This window comes from Lampetra fluviatilis, chromosome 25 (assembly GCF_964198595.1).
Source record: "Lampetra fluviatilis chromosome 25, kcLamFluv1.1, whole genome shotgun sequence".
NCBI lineage: Eukaryota > Metazoa > Chordata > Hyperoartia > Petromyzontiformes > Petromyzontidae > Lampetra > Lampetra fluviatilis.
In genome coordinates this window covers 2,696,884-2,718,075 of record NC_136299.1, presented here as the reverse complement: position 1 = coordinate 2,718,075, position 21,192 = coordinate 2,696,884, and the positions used below count along the sequence as shown (strand labels likewise).

General features: G+C 45.4%; 1 protein-coding gene across 1 annotated transcript in view; it reads left to right on the top strand.

Annotated features, from left to right (window-relative positions):
- Positions 1–2,232: 2,232 nt before the first annotated feature.
- Positions 2,233–21,192, top strand: part of LOC144941861 (ATP-binding cassette sub-family C member 2-like) — a 56,226-nt gene continuing 37,266 nt past the window's right edge. The window contains exons 1-9 of the mRNA XM_078868352.1: positions 2,233–2,274; positions 6,503–6,676; positions 10,097–10,231; positions 11,583–11,720; positions 14,942–15,064; positions 15,352–15,413; positions 16,312–16,522; positions 18,313–18,500; positions 19,108–19,285. Of these exons, the coding sequence (XP_078724478.1) occupies positions 2,233–2,274; positions 6,503–6,676; positions 10,097–10,231; positions 11,583–11,720; positions 14,942–15,064; positions 15,352–15,413; positions 16,312–16,522; positions 18,313–18,500; positions 19,108–19,285 (1,251 nt within the window). The remainder of the gene's footprint in view (positions 2,275–6,502; positions 6,677–10,096; positions 10,232–11,582; positions 11,721–14,941; positions 15,065–15,351; positions 15,414–16,311; positions 16,523–18,312; positions 18,501–19,107; positions 19,286–21,192) is intronic.

Here is a 21,192-nt window from a genome sequence, read left to right as displayed (position 1 = left end):
GCGTTATTTATAAATGTGTCGTAACCCTCCACAACCCGACACGGCCAATCAGCAAAACAGTGTCACGTTGACAAAAGACAAATAGTTCACTACTTTAGCCCACCGGTGTGTTGAAGCGTGAAACCACAACATTTACAAAAAAAAATAATTGAATAACATTGGTCGCGAAAGCCTACGCATTAAAATCACCTCTTGTTTCACCCTCAGAATATTCCCATCACAGGTTCCACTGTCAGTCTTTCAAATCTTCTGAAAATCTTTGGTATGACCTTCGGACTCACATTCTCACTGGACAACAACATCCCGCACCTTCGATTTTTCCTCCCCCCACCTCCCCGCACCTCCGATTAGCACGGTTCACGACGTGCGGTGCCAAAGACGTGTCGACACGCGTACAATGAAGTCACGCATTCCCCAATTCTCAAGGCCTCGTGGCACATCCGCCCAATGTTCACAGCAAATGTTCTGACTTGTAGCATTGCAGACACTCGCCTTGATTATTGCATCATCATCTTCATCATCATCCTTACTTGGGAATAAAAAAACCCACCTAACTACAGTGGCTCCAAAGTACGGCAGATCCAAAGCAGCCTGTCTTGTGCTGCCCTCGGCATTAGGCAGGGCCAGACGGCTTCCATGGCTGAGCTACAAACTTAGTATTGGCTCCCCATAAAATCACGGATAGGGGTACAAAACAGCTATCCGGTACCACAGAGCTTTCTTTCAGTGTCTCCTGCCAGACATCTCCACCCTTCTCACTCAACCGACCACGGCAAAGCGCCACGTCGTACGCAGCACGTCTAAAACAGGCCGCTCATCGTGCACAGATCCAGCGCCGTCCTGGCCGAGCGGCGCTTCTCCGTAGCTGCACCGATCATCTGCCGCTCTCTCCCGCTGCACACATGCGCAGCAGCAGCAGTCAAGCACCAACCAGCGTCAAGCAGCAGCTCAAGGCTCTCACCTGGTTCAGGCACTCACCTGTCCAGGATCTCACCTGTTTCACCTGCTCAAGATCTCACCTGGTGCAGGCTCTCATCTGATTGAGGCTCTCACCTAGTTCAGGCTATCACCTGGTTCAGGCTCTCACCTGTTCAAACTCTTACCTGGTCCAGGCTCTCACCTGGTTCAGGCGTTCACCTGGTTCAGCCTCTCACCTCTTCAACCTGGCATTTGAGGGACTTTGACCTCTGCCTCTGCGCCTCCAAGTTCTCTATCTAACAAATGCATTTGATTCATGAATTATGCGCGTGAATTGTTTATTTTTACATTATTATTTTGCGTTTGGTGGTATGGATAAGGTCCAGGGAATGTGTACACGCAGTGCACATCTTTGTGTGTGTAGTAGTAGTATAGATGTAGTCAAAAGAGATCAAGGAAAATATAGCCGCACAAACACTCACAAAACGATTGCCGCATGTATCTCTTGGTTCTTTCGGTAAAGTCACGTAGATAGCAAATAAAAATAAAATAAAAAACCACGACGTTTCGATCGCAACACAAGTGGTCTTATTTTTATTGTCTATCCACGTGACTTTACTGAAAGAACCAGGACTATGAATTCCTGCAGTCACGAAAGTTTTAAGTCAAGATTGACGCATGTGTTGCACTATTGTCACGTTAGGTGTGAACGGCGACAACGTTGGTTACAGGTCAAGCACAAACGTGTGTCAGCGCGTTATTATTACTCTATCACCATAGCAATGGGTAGTTACAATGAAATATGAATGGGTGAAAAGCTATGACATCTTCAATCACAGCCACAATAATCACACCAAGAATGAATTTTAGTTGCATAGGCTGAATGACATTTGATATTTATAATTAAATACTAACCAACAATGACCATCGTGGTAAAGTATGGTCAAGCATATTCTTTGGGTCTTTCGGTAAAGTCACGAAGATAGGGTAAAACAAATATAACAAAAAACTACGACGTTTCGATCGCAACACTTCGTAGTTTTTTTGTTATATTTTGACGTAACTTTACCGGACGGCCCAAAGAATATTACAGTATTGCTCTTATTCTTATAGTGTCAGGACTAGCAATTTGAGTCAATGATCTTTACAGTCTACATTTTTTTATTTTATGATGTGAGACGTTAAACAATGTTTTATTTCATCCAGACGGCAATCATGACTGATCTAATGTGTCCTTGTGTTTGTGCGCTTGTGTGTGTGCAGGCGTTATTTATTTATTTTGTACTATAGCTTGAAACTTGAAGAATTACCAAGATGTCTGGTGTCCTCGACTCGTACTGTGGCTCAGAGTTTTGGGTAAGTACCGATGATAATATTACTACTTTTATTTTTGCGTTTAGCAATATGTTCAGGAGCTAAATAGAAAAGTTTTGAGGTCTGCTAGCCACGAGAGGGCTTTCGTAGGAAGTTCGTGTCGTTTTGCCGTTTCTCCGTTGAAGGAGCGTAGACTGCAGTGGTTTTCTATATAGTCAATGTTATTAGAATTCAGTAAGGGTGCTAACAAAGTAATGTTTTAGATCAATACTGTACATTGCATTACAAGGGTGCTTAGCACCCATAGAAGACATTTTTTTCAATATAATCTACTGGAAAAACGTTCTGATTGTGGAATATTTATTTAAAGAAAAACGCTTGTTCACAGGTTGTACAACATAATCAAGTCTACCAAAATTAATTGAAAACTCTTGCAACCAGAAAGAATATTTGTGCAAAGACAAAATTGCCCTCAATATAGAGACAGCAGAAGTCTGCATGCAGAGATTTGTTACATGGTGGGGCCAATGCCCTTGTTTGTGGATAAAGTTAGATTTTAAATATTGGGCGTAATTTAATTTTCTTCCAATTTTCAACAGAGGCTTTGGTTGTCATCATGAAGTTGCTCGTATTGCCTGGACTACCGGCAAACACTCAATATTTCCACCTTGATCACCATTTATATGTGTAGGAACCCACATTGGTTTTTGGGAGTCCGCAACGTCTGATCTCAAAATGCAGCTCAACAGCTGACAGCCGTAGCCGATTGTGTATTGCCATGTTAATAGACAGGTTATTTATCTATAAAATATCATGACACACCATTTTAATGGATAAAGTCTCATTTGAACGTCTGCCAGTGGCAAATAGACAATCCTGAAAATTACTCATTCACCATGATGTGTGACCGCTGTTACTTCCAACAGCAATTTTCTACAAAAAGGATGTGTAATCATAATCACTCAGTCTTTTAACAAGAATAACAACAACACCAACAATATTATACGATGGCCTTTATGTTGACAAGTTAGGAGAAACAATACTGCACAAGCTGCAGTTTAATGATTACCAAGACTAAGTGTCAGGGTCCAAATTTACTCACAAATTACCCAATCAGGATCACCTGCATAGCAATGATCGCTCTCTTCCGAAGCAGACAAATGTCCCAGGGTCACTCTTGCAAATGAAACTAAACTGGTCTTTTGAGTTTTTACTTGGTTAAACAATCATGAACTTAAGGTGCAGGCAATATAGACAATAAAAAAATGAAGAGCCTCATTCATAAGTTGGTAGAAATCCAAGATTTTCTGTTACAAAATTGACAAATCATCTGATAAGTATTGGCAGCAATCCGGCCTTTTATCAACACACACACATCATATCCTGAGTGTAGAATTAACAATACCAATTTTCACGAGTTCTCCATTGTCATCGCCCTTGTGGGTAATGAATTACAGAACAGGTGGCGATAGACGCTGGCATTGAAGAAGTGAGCGCCCCACAATTGGTAATGTGCGGTGGCGGCAGGTCTTTTTGGATCACGCATGGGCGTAAGCCACGTTGACTTTGTGAAACACAAGCCGCCCACGTGAAACAGTAAGAGCCCGCAGGAGACAGCAGCTGGAAGACCAAGTGGGTGGTCGGCAAACCTGCGGCTTGCGTCCTCTTTGAGGGACCGCTTTCTCGTGACGTTATTTATTAAGGACCACCGCCGCCTCGTATCAGCCAGCGGCCATTGTGCTGCTCTTGAAATATTGGCATATCGAGGAGGGCCGTTCTTTTTCGAATTCGGCCAACAACAAAAACAAAACCTCAATAGGATGGAAATAATAAAAGAATACAAATAAAACATGATTAAATCATTCTCGCGACGTTTCGGCCACAACGCAAGCAGCCATCCTCAGGTGGAGAACAGGTCTGTCGAGAAGACACCTGACGACGGCTGCTTGCGTTGTGGCCGAAACGTCGTGAGAATTATTTTATTATGTTTATTTTTATTATTTTATTATTTCCATTCTAAGTGACTTTACCGAAAGAACCAAGAAGATGAATCCCTGCAGTCACGAAAGCTTTAAATCGAAATTTAAAACCTCAATATTTCAAGAGCCTCCACACACGGTGAATACGAGACGGCGGTGAGTCCATAATGAACAACGGTCACGAAGCAGTTCCTTTAAGAGCCGCGTGCCACTCGGGAGCCTGCGGGTTGCCGACCCCTGCCCTCGATGCATTGGGCACTTGCTAAACAAAGACACACCTCGTGTACACACTGTCAGCATATCTAATGCAATGTTGTCATGCTGTTATCGTGCTGATAAACATTGTAGCAAATTACCAAAAAAATGCTAACGGAGGTTGGATTTTAACCCACAGACCTCGTGACTGCCGATCGCTTTTGGCGAGGTTTGAGTATTGCATTCTGTGCTAATCGTGAGCCCTGGGGTGTCTTATCACAGCACAGGATTCTTGTTATATTAAAAATATTAACTTACATTTCATAGTGGAGACCTACACATGACACAGCATGTGATACTGTGTTGTAACGTGTCTGTGTTGCATAAAAGCTTTGGCAGAGCGAATAACGCTGAAACTAACATTGCTCCCAGTCACATGGAGCCGTTGATGCAGTAAAATATATTTGTAATGTACAATAACACATCAAGTGTTAATACTTTTATCAGTTTTACATGGAATATTGTCAGGCTGATAAACACTGCAAAAAATTAGGAAGTAAAACAAATAATGGTTTATTAAGTGAAAACATAACGGAGGTTCGATTTGAAACCGTGACCTCTTGACTGCTGCCTGCTTGTGGCGAGGGTGAGTATTGCAATCTGTGGGTATCGCGACCCCTGTGGTGTCTTTCCGCATTGCAGGATTACTGTGAAATATAGATAACTGTTACTGTCGGCAACCTTTAAAAGAAGAAGAGCAATTTTTTGTTGTCTTTGACCAAAATGGTTCGAGAGCCTCCGTCACTCGCAGAGATACTTCTACACGACAAACACATCTGACTTATCTCATCATCATTAGCCCTCCTTTGCCAGTACCAAAATATAACAATAGGGGTTTTCCCCTTTTTTCTGGCAACAAAACTTAAACCTTTTTTTACGAGGATTCATGTCACTGCATTAACCACAATACCTGCAGTCAGATGCAAACAAAAACACACACGATGATAATATATGCATTGTCCTTGAAACTGATTGGTCCACACCAAGGGACGGCTTTCTTTTGAGCCTCGACCCAATTGGTGCTCGACCAGAGGACGCCAAAAGGCTCAAAGACAATGCCACTATCAAAGTAATGAGGGCTCGGGGTGAGCATCTACATAATCTTTATTTCCGTTACACCAACTCCAGCCTCCTCTCTCACGATCACGTTGCCGTACAGCCCGGCCAAGACACAACCCTGACCACGTTGCACCGACGGCGTCGACCCAGACAGCCAACAACTGTCCAGCCGCACAATTATCGGGCGAAGGCGGCAGCGACGACGAGAACCGGCAGCCTGGAGCTCTCGCTCTCCACTGCTTTTATTCTTCTCGGCGCGGCCTGGCTCCGCCCTGGACGCGCCTCCCTTCTAGAACCCACTAGCGGGTTCCAGGGGCCTCCCGATGAGGTCTTCCGTGACCCTTGCCCCAGTTCCTCTGCCCTGCCGGCACACAGCCGTGTATATGCTGGACGGCAGCGTGTGCGCTAACTGTCCTCTGCAGTTGCTACTGTTGGACAGCAGTCGGCGCTGTGTCACTACAGATGTATGAATAATGACCATCAATATTTTAACCAATTGTCCATTTTGTGAGATATGTCCTAACTGGCTGGTAACTGCAAGCGAATACAAACAAACAACAACGGACGCTCTGTATGCGTGATGTAAATTGTTTGAGCTCGCTGGTTACTCTTGGAAACCGCATTTTTTAAGATCAATGAGTTTAGAAATGTCTTTTATATTGTTTTAGATTGCCATATTGTATCGTAGTTATTTTATCTTGGCAGATTTATACGAAATTATTATTCACCAATGATGCTCACGTATGATATAATATCACACATTCATAAATCACCTCGCGTACCCCTGGGACTTTGCCAATAACCCCCCAGAGGTCTGTTTACCCACCCTCCGCCGGTTGAGAGCCACCACTCTTTGTTATAGGCGTTCTGCGTCAGTACCAGATGTTATAAAGCGCATCATCTTTAGTCACGATCATGGTCTACCCCTGTATATTGTATGATTAAGTTTTTATTTTATTTCACCAATGCTTTCGCAGAACGACTCTTACCTGGAGCGGTCGCAGCCCGACCTGCCGGTGTGCTTCGAGCAGACGGTGCTCGTCTGGGTGCCGCTGGGGTTCCTGTGGATCTGCGCCCCCTTCCTGTTGAGCCACCTCTTCCGGCACCCGTCCAAACGTTTGCCCGTTTCGGGAAAGTACGCTGCCAAGCAGGTGGGCCAAGCGGGCGTTCGCTCGATCGTTCGGTCCGTTCTGTTATCACGCCGCGTGTTTTCACAACGCGAATGGGATATCACGCGATGATGAACGTATCAGGGAACGCATTTTTGTTATAACGAGCATGCAAATTGGATATAACGCGAGCGAGTGAACGGAGCTACGTTGTGCGAGTAGGAATAAGTGGTTGTGCGGATGCCTCGGCATAGCATCGCACAAGGCGGGATGCTGCTGGATGCTCTAAGATGCTATGCACGTGCCTCAGTCTTTGTTTGGCCAGCATACAAATATTATGTGTTATCGCAGACTGTGCTTTTACCCAATAATATATTGTTTATTATAACGTGATTTTCCCATAGCGCGATGTTCTTCAGGAACGCAACTACCGCGTTATAGGAGAACAAACTGGATTAAAATTTACGACTCTCCGTTTCGCTCAGATGACCGCATTACCTGTGTTCCAGGTGGTGCAAAGACACGTACTATACTAAACAATTTTTTTTATCTAACCAAATAAGGTCCACTGAACTATATAGCTCTTTTTCAGAAGCGACCTTGCCAAAAATGATAGCCCAACAAAGTGGCTTATCATGTGGAAGTTAATAGCAGTCAAATCCTCTAAACGCACGTTTCTAAATATGGAGGGAAAACCCGCCTGGCATGCAGGAGGTCGTGGGTTCGACCCCCACCCTGACACCTGTATATTTGGAGTTTGCATGTTCTCCCCGTGGTCGCGTGGATTTTTTTCCAGGTCCTCCGATTTTTCCCTCCACATTGATAATCATGTGCTTCGAGTATTTGGCTGCTATACATTTCTACATGCTAATAAGCTACTTCGTTGCGCTATCATTACATGTAGCCAGGTCGATTCTGAATAAGAGCTACATATTCTTAGTTCTTTCGGTAAAGTTACGTAGAAGGGAAATAATAAAATAATAATACAACTATTATTTCCCTTCTACGTGACTTTACCGAAAGAACCAATAATATGAATCCCTGCAGTCACGAAAGCTTTAAATCAAGAGCTATATAGCTCAGTGTGCCTTACCTGGTAAAATACAAATTAGTTTATAGTTTTAACCACATCAGAACATCAACAGGCAGCTGCGTGCATCTCCTTCATGAATGGAAAATTAAAGACACGGGCCACAGTGCGATTGTGGGCGTGCAACCAAACTACGGACCATATCGTAAACCGCGTGTAGACTGCGCTCCTTCAACGGAGGAAGAGCAATGCTCTGCAAACTCTCTTTTGAAGCCCTCTTGTGTCTAGCTGACCTCGACACTGCCATTTTGGCTCCTAACATGCTGCCATACACAATGGGAGAACAGAAACATACATTTGCTGAGCCAGATTTATCAATCCGCCCTAGTTGTTTTTCTTTCTCAATCTCTGGTCCTCGCCGTCGTTATATATCATTCGATATTGCGCCTCGCACAAGGCGCCGTGCAATGGCAGTAGACAATGTGCGCACGCAGAATATATATCCATAATGCGAGAACCTTCACAGTTCATTCATGCAAGAGTCTACGGGCCCAGCTGCTCGCTTGCGCTGATCGACCAGCTGCCCCACGAATGCATGAAGGATTGCATCCATGTTAAATAGGTCCCCCCGTGATGTTTGTGTTGAGCAACCTACAATTGCGTAATGGCGTATGGCTTACTTATGAGTGCCAACAGGCACAAAACACGGGGTTGTGTTGTTTTGTGTCGAAAAGGATGGTGATGTCAGGGGTTGTTGTCCTTCCCCCGCACCTCTGATTAGCACGGTTCGCTACGAACGGTGCGAAAAAAGTTCAACATACATACGTGCATATGTTGGCCAAAATGTTTACAAACAATAACTTTAATGGCTATGCTGTTCACAGCGACGTTATTAGTTAATAATTTCGTGTAATGTACTTCATGAGGGATGCGCTGTTCGGATCAATTGAGATCCCATCACATTGTGCTTTGAACCCAATTCGGAGTTGGTGTGATTCGACGCAGCGATTGCACAGGTCTGATTGCTCAATCCGGATTAGCAATTGGTTGATACTTAGTTTATTTTGGATTTGATCGTCATGTAGGTACTATGTGAATTGTTGAACTATAACCCTCGACCATCTGACAGAGCCGATTAAATCGAGTTGTCACGTAGCCAAATACGCCAATTCATTTGGTTTGTCAGCGCAGCTGGAGGAATGCTGAGCGATATTGTCAAAAGTATTTGCTCGCTTTTAACATTCTGCCGGTTATGCTGTAAAATCCAAGTAAATTGCCATGTTTACCCCACGTGACAATATGATTTGATCAGCTCGAGAGGATTGTGGAGGGTTTTAGTAAAAAAGAAAACTGACATTATACACAAAACGACGATTGAACCGAAAATAAATCGTAATCATATTGGTCGTGAAAGCCGGCACATTATATCAGGTTGACCCATCATGGAGAGCAAATGTATTCAGTAACCATTTTAGTGCTGACTCATTTCCAGTTATCTCCAACCCACGATGACCTCGACCTGGCTAATCATGGCCCCACATGGCGTCGTTTATTTAGCAGTGGGGCCACCTTCGTAATTTCGTGAATGAAATAAAATAAAACCAAAACCAATCAGGCAATTATATTTCATAATTTAAACACAAGGTGACATGGTTACGGTACAATAATTGTATCAAATACAATTAAATAAAAAAAATACAAATGCCATCTGTTAGCGATCGTTTTTTATTAAGTTTTCACCAATTGTTTCCAAAATGTCTAAACTTGTGGCGGTGGTGGCGAGCGGTGGCACAGCGGTTAGCGCGCTGCGCTATGAACGCAACGAGTCGAGTTCGATTCCCTCTCACGGCCAATGCCAGTGACGATTATCTGAAGCGGTCATGGGCCTCCCCTCGGTCAACTCAGCCTCAAATGAGTACCTGTTGAGGCGTGTAAACATCGCCGGCAGGGAGACAAAAGCGGTCGGGCGTGGTGTTGGCCACCCACCCCCACGTGTGCCGTGCCGGCCTTCGTAGGCGCTACTCGCTAACAGCACTTGCCCCAACAGTCTGGTTATGCTATACGGGGGATCTTTGTCTTTTGCGTGCGTGTAGTCGGCGATGTCGTGGTGAGCACACCGCATTGCGAACTCAGACACCCGAGTTTGATTACCGCTCCCGACCGACGGCAGTGGCGAATACTTTTAACCGGTCTTGGGCCTCCCCTATCGTTGACTCAGCCTTAAATGAAAACCTGGTGCTGTGTGTAAACATCAATAATTGTGGGGAGACAAAGGCAGCCGGGCGTGGGGAGGTGGCCACCCCGCTCCCTCGTGTGCCGTGCCGGTCTTCACGGCTGCTTTCCAGGAGCGCCTGCCCCGAGGTTTCTGGTCGAGGCTGCGACGGGAGGTGGTGACCTTTGTGTTCTCTGTCTTTCGTGCGTGGCGCGAGCAGGCGTTCACAGCGCTGCTGTTGGCCACGGCAGTGGCCAGGTTGGCTGTCACGATCGCTGAAGACTCCGGATCGACAGCCGCGGCCACCAACCCCGTCGTCCTCTATGTCAACCCCTCGTTGTATATTGCCACATGGGTAAGGATGTCGCGATACGAAGCATTCGCCCCCGTCCCTCCCCGCCCTAGTGAATCCCAAGGCCAAGGGCTTGCGATACTAAATCACCGTTCGTCAGCAGTCTCAAACATGGGTCTCGATGTGAATATTTAAGATTTGCTATGATCACATCCTGCCAAGCTACTATTGGCTACTTCCATCGTGGGAATCGCCAGGGGCGGTGGTGGCTATTCTGCACGTGGCTGTCAGCAATCCAGCACCATGGAGGCAGCAGCGAGTGTTGGTGGACCGCACAAATGTTGTGAAACTCCCTTCCTGTGGGCGTTGAGGAGGGGGCCTACCATGGCTGATTTGCCAGGAGAATGCGTTACGGCAAAATGTTGGACTCTGCCCGTTCCATCTGTATGGGATAGAGTGTTTCCCCCTCGCACGCGTGGGTTTACCCCGGGTGCTCCGGTTTCCTCCCACATGTCAACACTAATTTATTAGCTGATAAGACCTTCATAAATAGAGGACTGCAGAGCTTGAGAAATTGTTGGCGCTGGCTCATTGCATTGAGAATGAGCAAATACTGTGTGCATTATGAGTTTCAATTATATATTTATATCTAAACGGGAGGATCTGATTGTAAATGTATTTGAAACTGGGAACCCTGTTCCTTTAAGCAACGTGCCTTTCAATCTCACCTTTTTTTTTCACCGGGTCTTAAATCCTATCAGGATACCGTGGGTTAGATGTCAAACAACAGGTGACGCATTCGGCCGCAAGGGATGTATAGCTTGTACCGTGCCGGCCTTCATAGGTGCTACTCGCTCACAGCACTTGCCCCAAAACTCTGTCTCTTGGAGGGCTTTGTGAAGCTGGGGTGCTATTTAATAATTCTCACGACGTTTCGGCTACAACGCAAGCAGACGGCTGCTTGCGTTGTAGCCGAGACGTCGTGAGAATTATTTTATTTTATTATGTTTTATTTTTATTATTTTATTACTTCCCTTCTACGTGACATTACCGAAAGAACCAAGAAGATGAATCCCTGCAGTCACGAAAGTTTTAAATCGAAATTTAAGGCAGTGGTCCTTAACCTGGGGTGCACCCACCCCCTGGGGGTGCCAGATGTCCCTTTCTGAGAACCAAAGGGGTTGCAGGCTGCAGTGACCCACTGATCGAGGGTTTAGCGAGTCCCCTGCACACACGGCGGGGTGGGAGAGGGGGACTTCAACCGTGCTCGCGAACAGCACTTGCCGCAACAGTCTGTCGAGGTTGTGCTTGTGTACGTTGAACTTCTTTCGCACCGTACATCGCCAACCGTGCTAATCGGAGGTGCGGCGGCAATGTGGGGGTGGTTGTGGTATCGTTGTCTTTGTATCCACAGCTGCTGGTGTTGCTGATCAACGAGAGCGGACGGCGAGCCGGGTTGAAGACGTCCGGCGTGCTCTTCCTCTTCTGGCTCTTCTCCGTGCTGTGCGAGATCCTTCCCTTCCAGACGCTCATCCGCAAAGCGATCGACGGCGTGAGTAGCGGCGGTGCCGTCGTCGTCTTCGTCAGCGAGCGTCGCGGTCTCCGCGTCTTTTAGAGGCCGACCGAAACTGAATTTCTGGTTTCGGCCGAAACCAAAACCAGACCGAAAGTTAAAAAGATTACTTTTGGCCGAAACCGAAGCTGAAACCGAAAGTTTAACTACACTTTCGGCCGAAACCGAAAGTTTAACTATACTTTCAGCCGAAACCGAAGCCGAAACCAAAAGTTTAACTATACTTTCAGCCGAAACCGAAAGTTTAACTACAGAAAGGTATATAACCGAAGTTACCGAAGAGGCCATTTGCCAACTTTCGGCGCCGAAACCGAAACCGAATTTCGGTTGGCCTCTAGCGCCTTTACAGAGTCGACATCGCGGCGAATAAAAGGAGCTGTCCAACGCGTTGAGGACTAGGCGCCGTCCACGTGTCAATCGCATAGCCGTCAACCCGTACGGTTCACCCCGTGTTCTTGTACAGGGAAATTGAGTTTTCAGGTCCATACGGCGCACAGACGTTTCAATGGTTGTTGTGTTTCTCCCTTGCGATGGCACTTTGTAGGATGAACGTTGAGGTTTATAAGGGCACGGGGCGACGAATACGTTTTGAATTGGTCTGTAATAAGGTAGGCACTGATCAGAGGTTGACAAGTATGTAATTCTCTTTTAAAGTGTAACTGATCAACTATGATGATTATTTTTCTGTTGTAATTATTATGTCACCGTAGCATCTGCGACCGGTCTCCTAGCGATCGTTGTGTACGTCCTCGCCCCGTCTTGATGCGCAAACTCCTGCAGCAAATTGCGCTCTCACTTCGGTTTGGCGGTCGACGTTCGGAGTGAGGACTGCGACCCCCCCCCCCTCAATGGAACAGCGCCACTCCCCGTGGTCACCCCCCTCCGCCACCCCCCCCTCTTCCCCGTGATCCGTGGTCCAAACAAATCACTGGAGACGCCAGTGTACGGCAGCCAAGAGCGGTTGATGAGAACGCTGTCACAGCAAGGGGTCACGCGCGTGATGAATGAATGAACATTGATTACTATTCACAGAGCTGGGCTCAAGATTCATAAAAACAAAACCCAAAATCGCGTACAACAAGTTGACTCATAATTATAATAATCACTGGTCAACAACAAAAAATGTATTTTTTTCTGGCCTGGACTTTTGCAGCTGTTTTAGACTAATTTCAGGGTGCTGATTCCAAATCTGATCTCAGATTTGCTCTATCACATCTCATTTTTATGCTATCGGCATACCCCATTTTCATTGATTTTACCTGAAATTAACTCTGTCACTTATGATTGCAAGTTGTTGCGAGTCAGTGAATGCTTTCGTGTTAAAATATGGTGCTGTATTTTTAGGATAGTGTGTTTATAACATAATTGTATGTAGATATCCACATTTATTTATTTATTATTTTTCTTCTGCCGTTTTTATTGAAAATGCAATATTTGATATCTCAAAAACCTGATGTGATAGACAAAAACTGATGCCAGATTTGGAATCAGCACCCCACAATTACCTTAAATCCGTTGGAATATATTATGCCAGAAAAAGTGTTGACCAGTGTTATACAACGTGTAAAGCACCTGTCATCGAAGATCTCAAAGCACCGTACAAGACACAACACACACTCAGCATGACGCTGACTCAGGAAACTAAAACTAAGAATTGGAATATTAATGAAATTAAATACCACAAACTCATTTGCTCAATACATTGAAGGTTGAACAAAGGGCACTGCACGAATACAATGTAACACGGGCCATGCAAAATGTGCACGGGCTCGGGGAAATCGTGAGATCTCGTGGAAGAGATTTCCAGAGTCTGTGGGCCACATCGACCAACGCCTCTGTGCCCTGGGAACGCAGAGGAGATCTGCATGAGGCCTTGAGGGGACTCATGGGTGCAGCATGTCTCCGATGTAGGCTGGGGCAAGGTGGTTCAGAGCTTTGTTGGTTAGCAATAGGAATTCAATCCTGTGCAAAACTGGAAGCCAGTGCTGCGAGACTAATACATTGTTGGAGAGTTACAACTGTAGAAAAACACACATCACAGTGCATGCGCCTAGGGAGGTTATTGAAGGTGAGCTGGGATACTTTTTGTTTGACTTTAACTGGTAACTTGAACAAGTAAAGCAAAATATATTGAATTCTTTTTTTTGCATTTCTGAAAACATTTTACCTATTATTTTTTTTTATGTTTTCTATGAGAACATGGATGTTGTGACAATGTTCTTTTTGCTAATTTGGCGGGTCTGTTTCTCTGATGAGATTGCAACGAACCCAGTGACATGACACAGTGGCTCAATGTCAAACGCATTCATTACCCAGTAATCAAGCTGTCGTGGTTCATTACATCGTCATCATCATCATTACCGTTGTCAATGTGTGATGTTCATTCGTACTGACAGCCCTGGCTGTCTTGATCCTTCTCTGGAAACCACTCTGTAAATATATTCGACACCGAATTAATGTCCACTGCGCATGTTGTAGATTCATAAAGGTTGTATACACAACATTACGTACTTGCTATTTGTGTGTGTTTGCGCGTCACTTGACACCCTGGACACCCCTGCACACGAGATGTTCCATCTCAAGGGATTAATCCAGGTCAAATATTTAAAACGTTTAAAAGACATGTGAATCAAGCCCGAATTGTCCGTCACGCGAGTGGTGACCTCAGTAGAGGCCTGATGTGAGCGTTGGTTGTCCACGCGCAATTGTGTGAACATTTCTCAGCTTGGGAAACTAATGTCCAGTATGAAAAAATAAGAATTGGTTTTACCCTTCCTGGCAATAAAACAATTGTTAAGATGTTCAAACACCAAATAAAAACCTTTTGCAAGGAATCCAGTCTGCATTAACCACACGTACTTGTGGTGAACATGCAATCAAGCATGCGCTGATAACATTTGTACTGTCTTTGAAACTGATTGGTCTACCACATAAACAACCTTCTTTAGGGCCTAGTCTCACCAGTGTCAGACCAGAGAACGCCAAAAGGCCACGTGCTGAGTCAACCTTCTGCCGCACATGGACCGCTACCAATGCGGGTGGCCTTTCAAATGTGAGATGCCGACGCGAGTTATGGTGTAAAGCATACGGGCATTCTACCAAAACGAATCATTATCATCGTTATTGTTGATATGAGCATGTTTATTATTATTTGTATGTTATTATTATTGACATGAGCATGTTTACCATCGTCTCCCCAGCACGGGGACGTAGCTCGCTTGAGCCTCTTCTACATCTCGTTCGGACTGCAGCTCAGCTGTCTCGTGATGTCTGGTTTCGCTGACCTGCCCAAGGACCACGGAGCGATCGACGATTCTGGCATGGTGAGTCACTCTCGCGAGTGTTACGAAGATCCCCACGGTTCATTCCATCGGTGTTGATGAGACATCCTTGAGCGAAAAAGAGGGCAACCGTCTGATGGAACGTGCATTCAGCATAGATTATAATTCCAAGCATTGTGAAATTTGCATAGAATTGTTAACGATATTTGTATAAATCACTGCCCTAATGTTGTTTCTAAAGTCACGTCGCATTAATAGTTGATGTTATTTAATGAAAACAAAAGTGAATGCCTTAAATGTCAATCAAAGCGATTGATTGTACCTTGCAGAAACCGAGTCCAGAAGAAAACGCCTCTTTCCTTAACCAGATCACGTTCACCTGGTTTGACAGGTGAGCAATTGGTTGTGCGCTCATCGCAATGCTCACCCGGCCTCTGCACCTCTTCCTCAGAAATTGATGGGGGACATTGAGGGAACAATGCTAAAAATAAGAATTTTGTTCATCAAAGACCTCAAAGCACCATACAAGACACAGTAGACGGTTTAAGACGTAATATGCTTTCGCGACCAATATCCATAATAAGTTTTTTTCGGGTTAGATCTCGTAAATATAAATGTGTTACTGAACCCGCCACCACCCAACACGATCGATTAGTAAGGTTTGTCACGTAAACACAACGTGGCGATTAGTTGCTACGTCTGTATGGGATAGTGTGTTGCCCCCTCGCCTGATTGCATTTTATCTGGGTGCTGCTCCGGTTTCCTCCCACATGTAAGAACTCGTTAAATGGCGATAACACCTGGGGCGACACGGTGGTGAGATGTTAACTATCTCGCCCGGTACGCAGGAGGCCGTGGATTCCACCCCGACCCTGACGCCTGTACATTTGGAGTTTGAATTATCTCCCCGTGGTCACATTTGAAAAAAATTAATTAAAATCTCTTACCGTGGATTTCACACCTGATGATGATTGCTTGTGTTGCATTCGAAACGTCATGAGAATTTTGTTTTGTTTTATATTTATATTATTTTATTATTTCCCTTTTACGTGACTTTACCGAAAGAACCAAGAATATAGTGGGCAAGCTTTTAAGAATCCTCCCGTCTCGGTCCGGAATCCTCAGCAGTTTAAATGGGTTCACTGCAGTTAGTCGATCGGCAGGTCGCGTGTGGTGGGGTAAAGTGTGGGTAACTCCCACCTCTTCAAAGACATCTGGCCCGCCGCGTGGAGTAGACCAACATGCCCTTTACCCTTTGTTTTGTGTAACCGAGTCCACCTGTGGCCTAGCATGGTGTACCGTGGGTACAAGAAGCCGCTGGAGGTGGAAGACCTCTGGGGGCTCAATGAGGAGGACACAGCCGAGCGGATATTCTCCGACTTCGACCGCAACTGGGAGCTGGAGCTGGAGCGGGCACGGAAGAAACAGCAGCGGGAGCTCGCCGCGTCGCCCTCCCTCGCCGCCAACGGCATGGGCAAGAGCACCGAGGCGCTGGCCATGGTGAGGAGGGGACTTGAGCAGGAGGCGCGTGCGTCGCAAGCTTCATCGATAACCAGCGGGGCCATCCGTCGATGACCCCGCAGGGCAGTGGCGTAGTAACAACATTATTGGGGACCCCCCCCCCCCAATATTTGATTTGTCTCGCACGGTTGCACATAGGAGATTATATATCGCGGCTGCTCTTGCCCGAATCACGTCATCGTCGTTACGCTCACGGTCTTGAGCATTTATCGCTGTCGGGGCACTCCGGCTTCGCAAAATTCAGCCACGACAGCTCTAATAGCAGTACCTCTTTTCAAAAACACGTTCCTTTAGAGTGGGCAGGTAGGAACTTGGTTGGACAGCGCATTCGTGCACGACAGAAAGCTCGCGGTCACATGACGCACTTCAACCAATCCGGGAGCATACTACATGTTTGGGAGGGGCTATGCACGACAGACAAATAATCCCTGGTGGGCAGTGTGGCACTGTTGTTCCTACCTGTATTACGTCCCTGCTCTAATTAAATTTAAAATAAAATAATTTGAAATCGCATTTACATTTTTATAGTCCTTTTTACACTACTGTTAAAACCATATCTCGTGGTGGTTGTCAAGAGGACCACCAACTTGTAGCTTTGGTGCTGCTCCTCCTGTCGAGGATGCACGTTTATACAGTGCGTTCTCCTAAAACGCTGCATGTTATTTTCATGACGCGAATTGGATATAACGCGATGAATGTGTAGTGACTCAGATCGGAGACAGAAATAACTGGAGGCACTTTTATTTACCAATCACCATCGGGGTAACACACACGATGATCTTGAGCAGCACGACAGGGATTCCACTTCCAGCAAAAGCCCCGAGCTCCCGCTCAGGGTCCCCTCTTATACTCCCAGCGTGGCTCCGCCTTGGCCACGCCCCCCTTCTGGAACCATCTCGCAGGTTCCCGATGGGCTCCTCTATGACCTATCCCCTTTAGATGTCCCCTCTCGTGTCTATCGTGGCCTGCTGACGCGAGTACTGCCGTACACTGCAGTTACCCTTTTACGCCAGCAGCCAGCACTATACCACTACAAATTAATGAGGGAACACATTTTCATAACCCGGATGTCAATTGGATATAACGCGATAAACGTATGAGGGAACACATTTTTATAACGTGGATGTGAATTGGCTATAACACGATGAATTTATGAGGGAACACATTTTTTATAATGCAGATGTCAATTGGATATAACGTGATAAACGTATGAGGGAACACATTTTTGTAATGCAGATATGAATTGAATATAACGCGATGAATATATGAGTGAACATATTTTCTATAACGTGGATGGGAATTGGATATAACCCAATGGACGTATGAGGGAAGACATCTTTTATAATGCGGATGTGAAATGAATTTAACGCAATTAATGTATGAGGGAACACATTTTTTATAACACGGATGCTAATTGGATAGAACGCGATGGAGTGACCAGAACTACATTGCGCGAGGAGGAATAAGCGGTTGTACGGCTGCCTCGGCGTAGCATCACACAAGGCGGGATGCTGCTGGATGCTTCTAGACGCTACCCACGCGTCTCTGTATTTGTTCAGCCTGCGTTACGCATCTCACGTGTTATCGCAGACTGTGCTTTACCCCTCTATATCCAATAAAATGTATCATAACGCGATTTTTCCATTACGCTGTGTTCTTCAGGAATGCAACTACTACCACGTTATAGGAGAACAGACTGTATGTTGAACTTCTTTCGCACCGCACGTGGCTAACCGTACTCATCGGATGTGCCCTGAATGCTGCCACAGGAGCCTATCCAAAAGGACGGCGACAAGAAGAAGAGCGACAAGAAGAAAAAGAAGAGCGACAAGCGAGGAAAGTTGGACCCGTCCCTCCTGCGCGCCCTGTTCTTCACGTACGGCTGGGTCCTGCTCGAGTCGGGAATCTTTAAGCTCATCTACGACCTGCTGACCTTCGTGAGCCCGCAGATCCTCAAGTACGTCGGCTTCCGCGAGGAGTCGTTTTGCATCGGTGATTGCGCATTGTTTGTACGTGCGTGTGTGTGCGAACGTGGGACTTCTTTCACACCGTGCGTAGGCAACCGTTCTGTTTGGAAAAGCAGGAAATAAAAAAACGCTACAAAAAATGGTTAATACCGGTTTGCCACACGTATAGAAATGCCAAGAGTAATAAATGAAACACGTGCGCTCAGACTTAGCTGAGCTGCCCATTCTGATCGTGTGAAGAAACAACTGTGTCCAGATCTTAGATGCACAACGCAGGTTGTCAACCCACAGGGTGATTGCATTGTTGCACGTGATAGCAAATATTCGTTTAGTCTTCATGAAAGAACAAAACTGACAAATGCCGAATTGCGCAATGCAATTAAGCGTTCTTCTAATTCGCCGCTTTGCATTTAATCCGCGCCTCCGATTAGCATGGTTGGCTACGAAGGGCACGAAATAAGTTCAACATACACACATACAAGGCATTTTTATTCCTATTATTAATGATAGACGACATTAATTTTGAACGCTTGTGAACTGCGAGAGAAAAGGGCATCTCCGTTGACTGCCTTGGCTGTGCTGCGCTCGACGTTGCAGGTTGCTGATCGGGTTCACGGAGGACCAGAACGTGATGGAGTGGAAAGGATACTTCTACGCCATCCTGCTGTTCGTCACGGCACTCGTGCAGTCGCTGCTGCTGCAGCAGTACTTCCAGCGCTGCTTCCTGTTCGGGATGCGGGTGCGCACCGCCGTCATCGGCGCCGTCTACAAAAAGGTGCTGCACGCGCTCCAGTTTCGTTTCACGCGTCAGTTATTTACACGTCTGTGTTTGTGTGTGTGTTGAATTCTTTCGCACCGTACGTAGCCAACTGTGCTGGTCGCACGTGCGGAGGAAGGACAACAAACTAAACACAAAAAAGCAGTTCTAAAGAAATTCGTTTTCTTTTTAGATTTAACAGTGCATAGCTCCACAGTGGTAAAACCAATTCTTATACTTTGATACTGGCAGGAGAGCAGAGGCGTAGCTAGGATATTTTGCGCCCGGGGACGAACTATAAAATTGGCGCCTCCCCCCCCCCCCCCGTTTAATCACATTTTCCTATTACATCGAATAAGGAATAAAAATTACAATTTTAATGAAACATTGTATTTAAAGAAGCAAATTTATAGAAATTATATTACATGGCTCACTCAGTCACTGTCGTAGACTGGTTGACATAGTCTACAAAAGACTAATTTTTCTTGATTTCACTGTCGCAAACTGGTCAATCACGTAATCAAAATCTGTTTTTTCCAATGTTTCTCTTTCAACGCTAAGAAGAGCAAGATCGCTGAGACGATATTGTCCCATTGAAGTACGCAAATACGACAAAATAAGTTTCAATTTGCTGAACGACCGCTCACAACTTGCAATTGAAACTGCTATTGTTAATAAAAATTTGCAGTGAAATTCGCAAATTCGGAAATATGTAGTCTCCATAAAACACAATAAAACCAAGAAGATCCAAAGAAGTTTCTGGTAGAACTTCATTCCGGTTACTAAGCAGCATTTTGCAATCTCCAATTTCTGTAAAAAGTTCGTGGCCATTGATGTCGATGTCATAAACATTTTCTAAATCTGTGCAATTTCGACGAATTGCATCGACATCTGTGTCGGAGTTTTGACGTCCAGCAGAAATCCAAATTTTGTGTTCAGGTCTTTTAGTCGTAAAAACCGTGTTGACATCTCCTGTTGAAGTCGATAAAATACGCTCTTCATAACGCGCACAATTTCATCTTCTGCTGAAAGTCCTGCATCTCTTGCCAGTTCTCCTGGCATCTTCCGACGTCGCCTAATTATTCTGTCCACATCGATCCCCCAGGCTGTGCATCTTGTTTTGGCGTTTTCTACAGCAACTTGGCTCAAATCATCACGAAGCTTGACAAATTCATGCTCCAAAGATTCAAGATCAATTGCTGCTTCCTTGAAATTCATAGTAGGATCCTGTAAGCGCTTCTGAACACGATCAGTTTTTCCAAGAATGACATTCCAGAAATGTAATAAAACTATGAAGTAAAAATTTAATACGCATGCCTGTAACTGTTCTGCATCACTTCTGGTTTCAGGTGTCATAGTTACGTCCTCCGATAATTTGTCTAGCAGCCCTACTAGTTCATCCAGTGCTTCATAGATAGCTTTAACAGCTTCTGATCGTGCACTCCAGCGTGTTTCAGGCCATCGTAGTTTCCGCCACCAAAAAACAGGCCAGTGACTAAGGCTGAAAGACTGCGCCTGTGTGTTGTTTGGGACGTTCTTCCATGTAAGTTCTTAATGGGCGCGCGTACCAAAATGTAATTACATGACATGTAGGCTGTGTGTGGCGGGATATATAAACTTTTAGGTTGAGGTGTAGATTTGTGCAGTAGTTTCAGGCTGCCGCGCCCGCCGCAATAAGTTATAATGTAACGTCGTAAGCCTAATTTTGGCGCCCCTTTACCTTGGCGCCCGGGGACATATGTACCCCCCTGCCCCCCCTAGCTACGCCTCTGCAGGAGAGGTCCTATATTATTGACTTCTATATTATTTTTTGCCTGTTTCAGCGGTGCGTTAAAAAAGCTATGTTTTTATATTTGATATGCATATTCACAGAATTGTTACGCAATTGTATGTATGTTCTCCCAGGTATCGTTTTGAAGACCCAG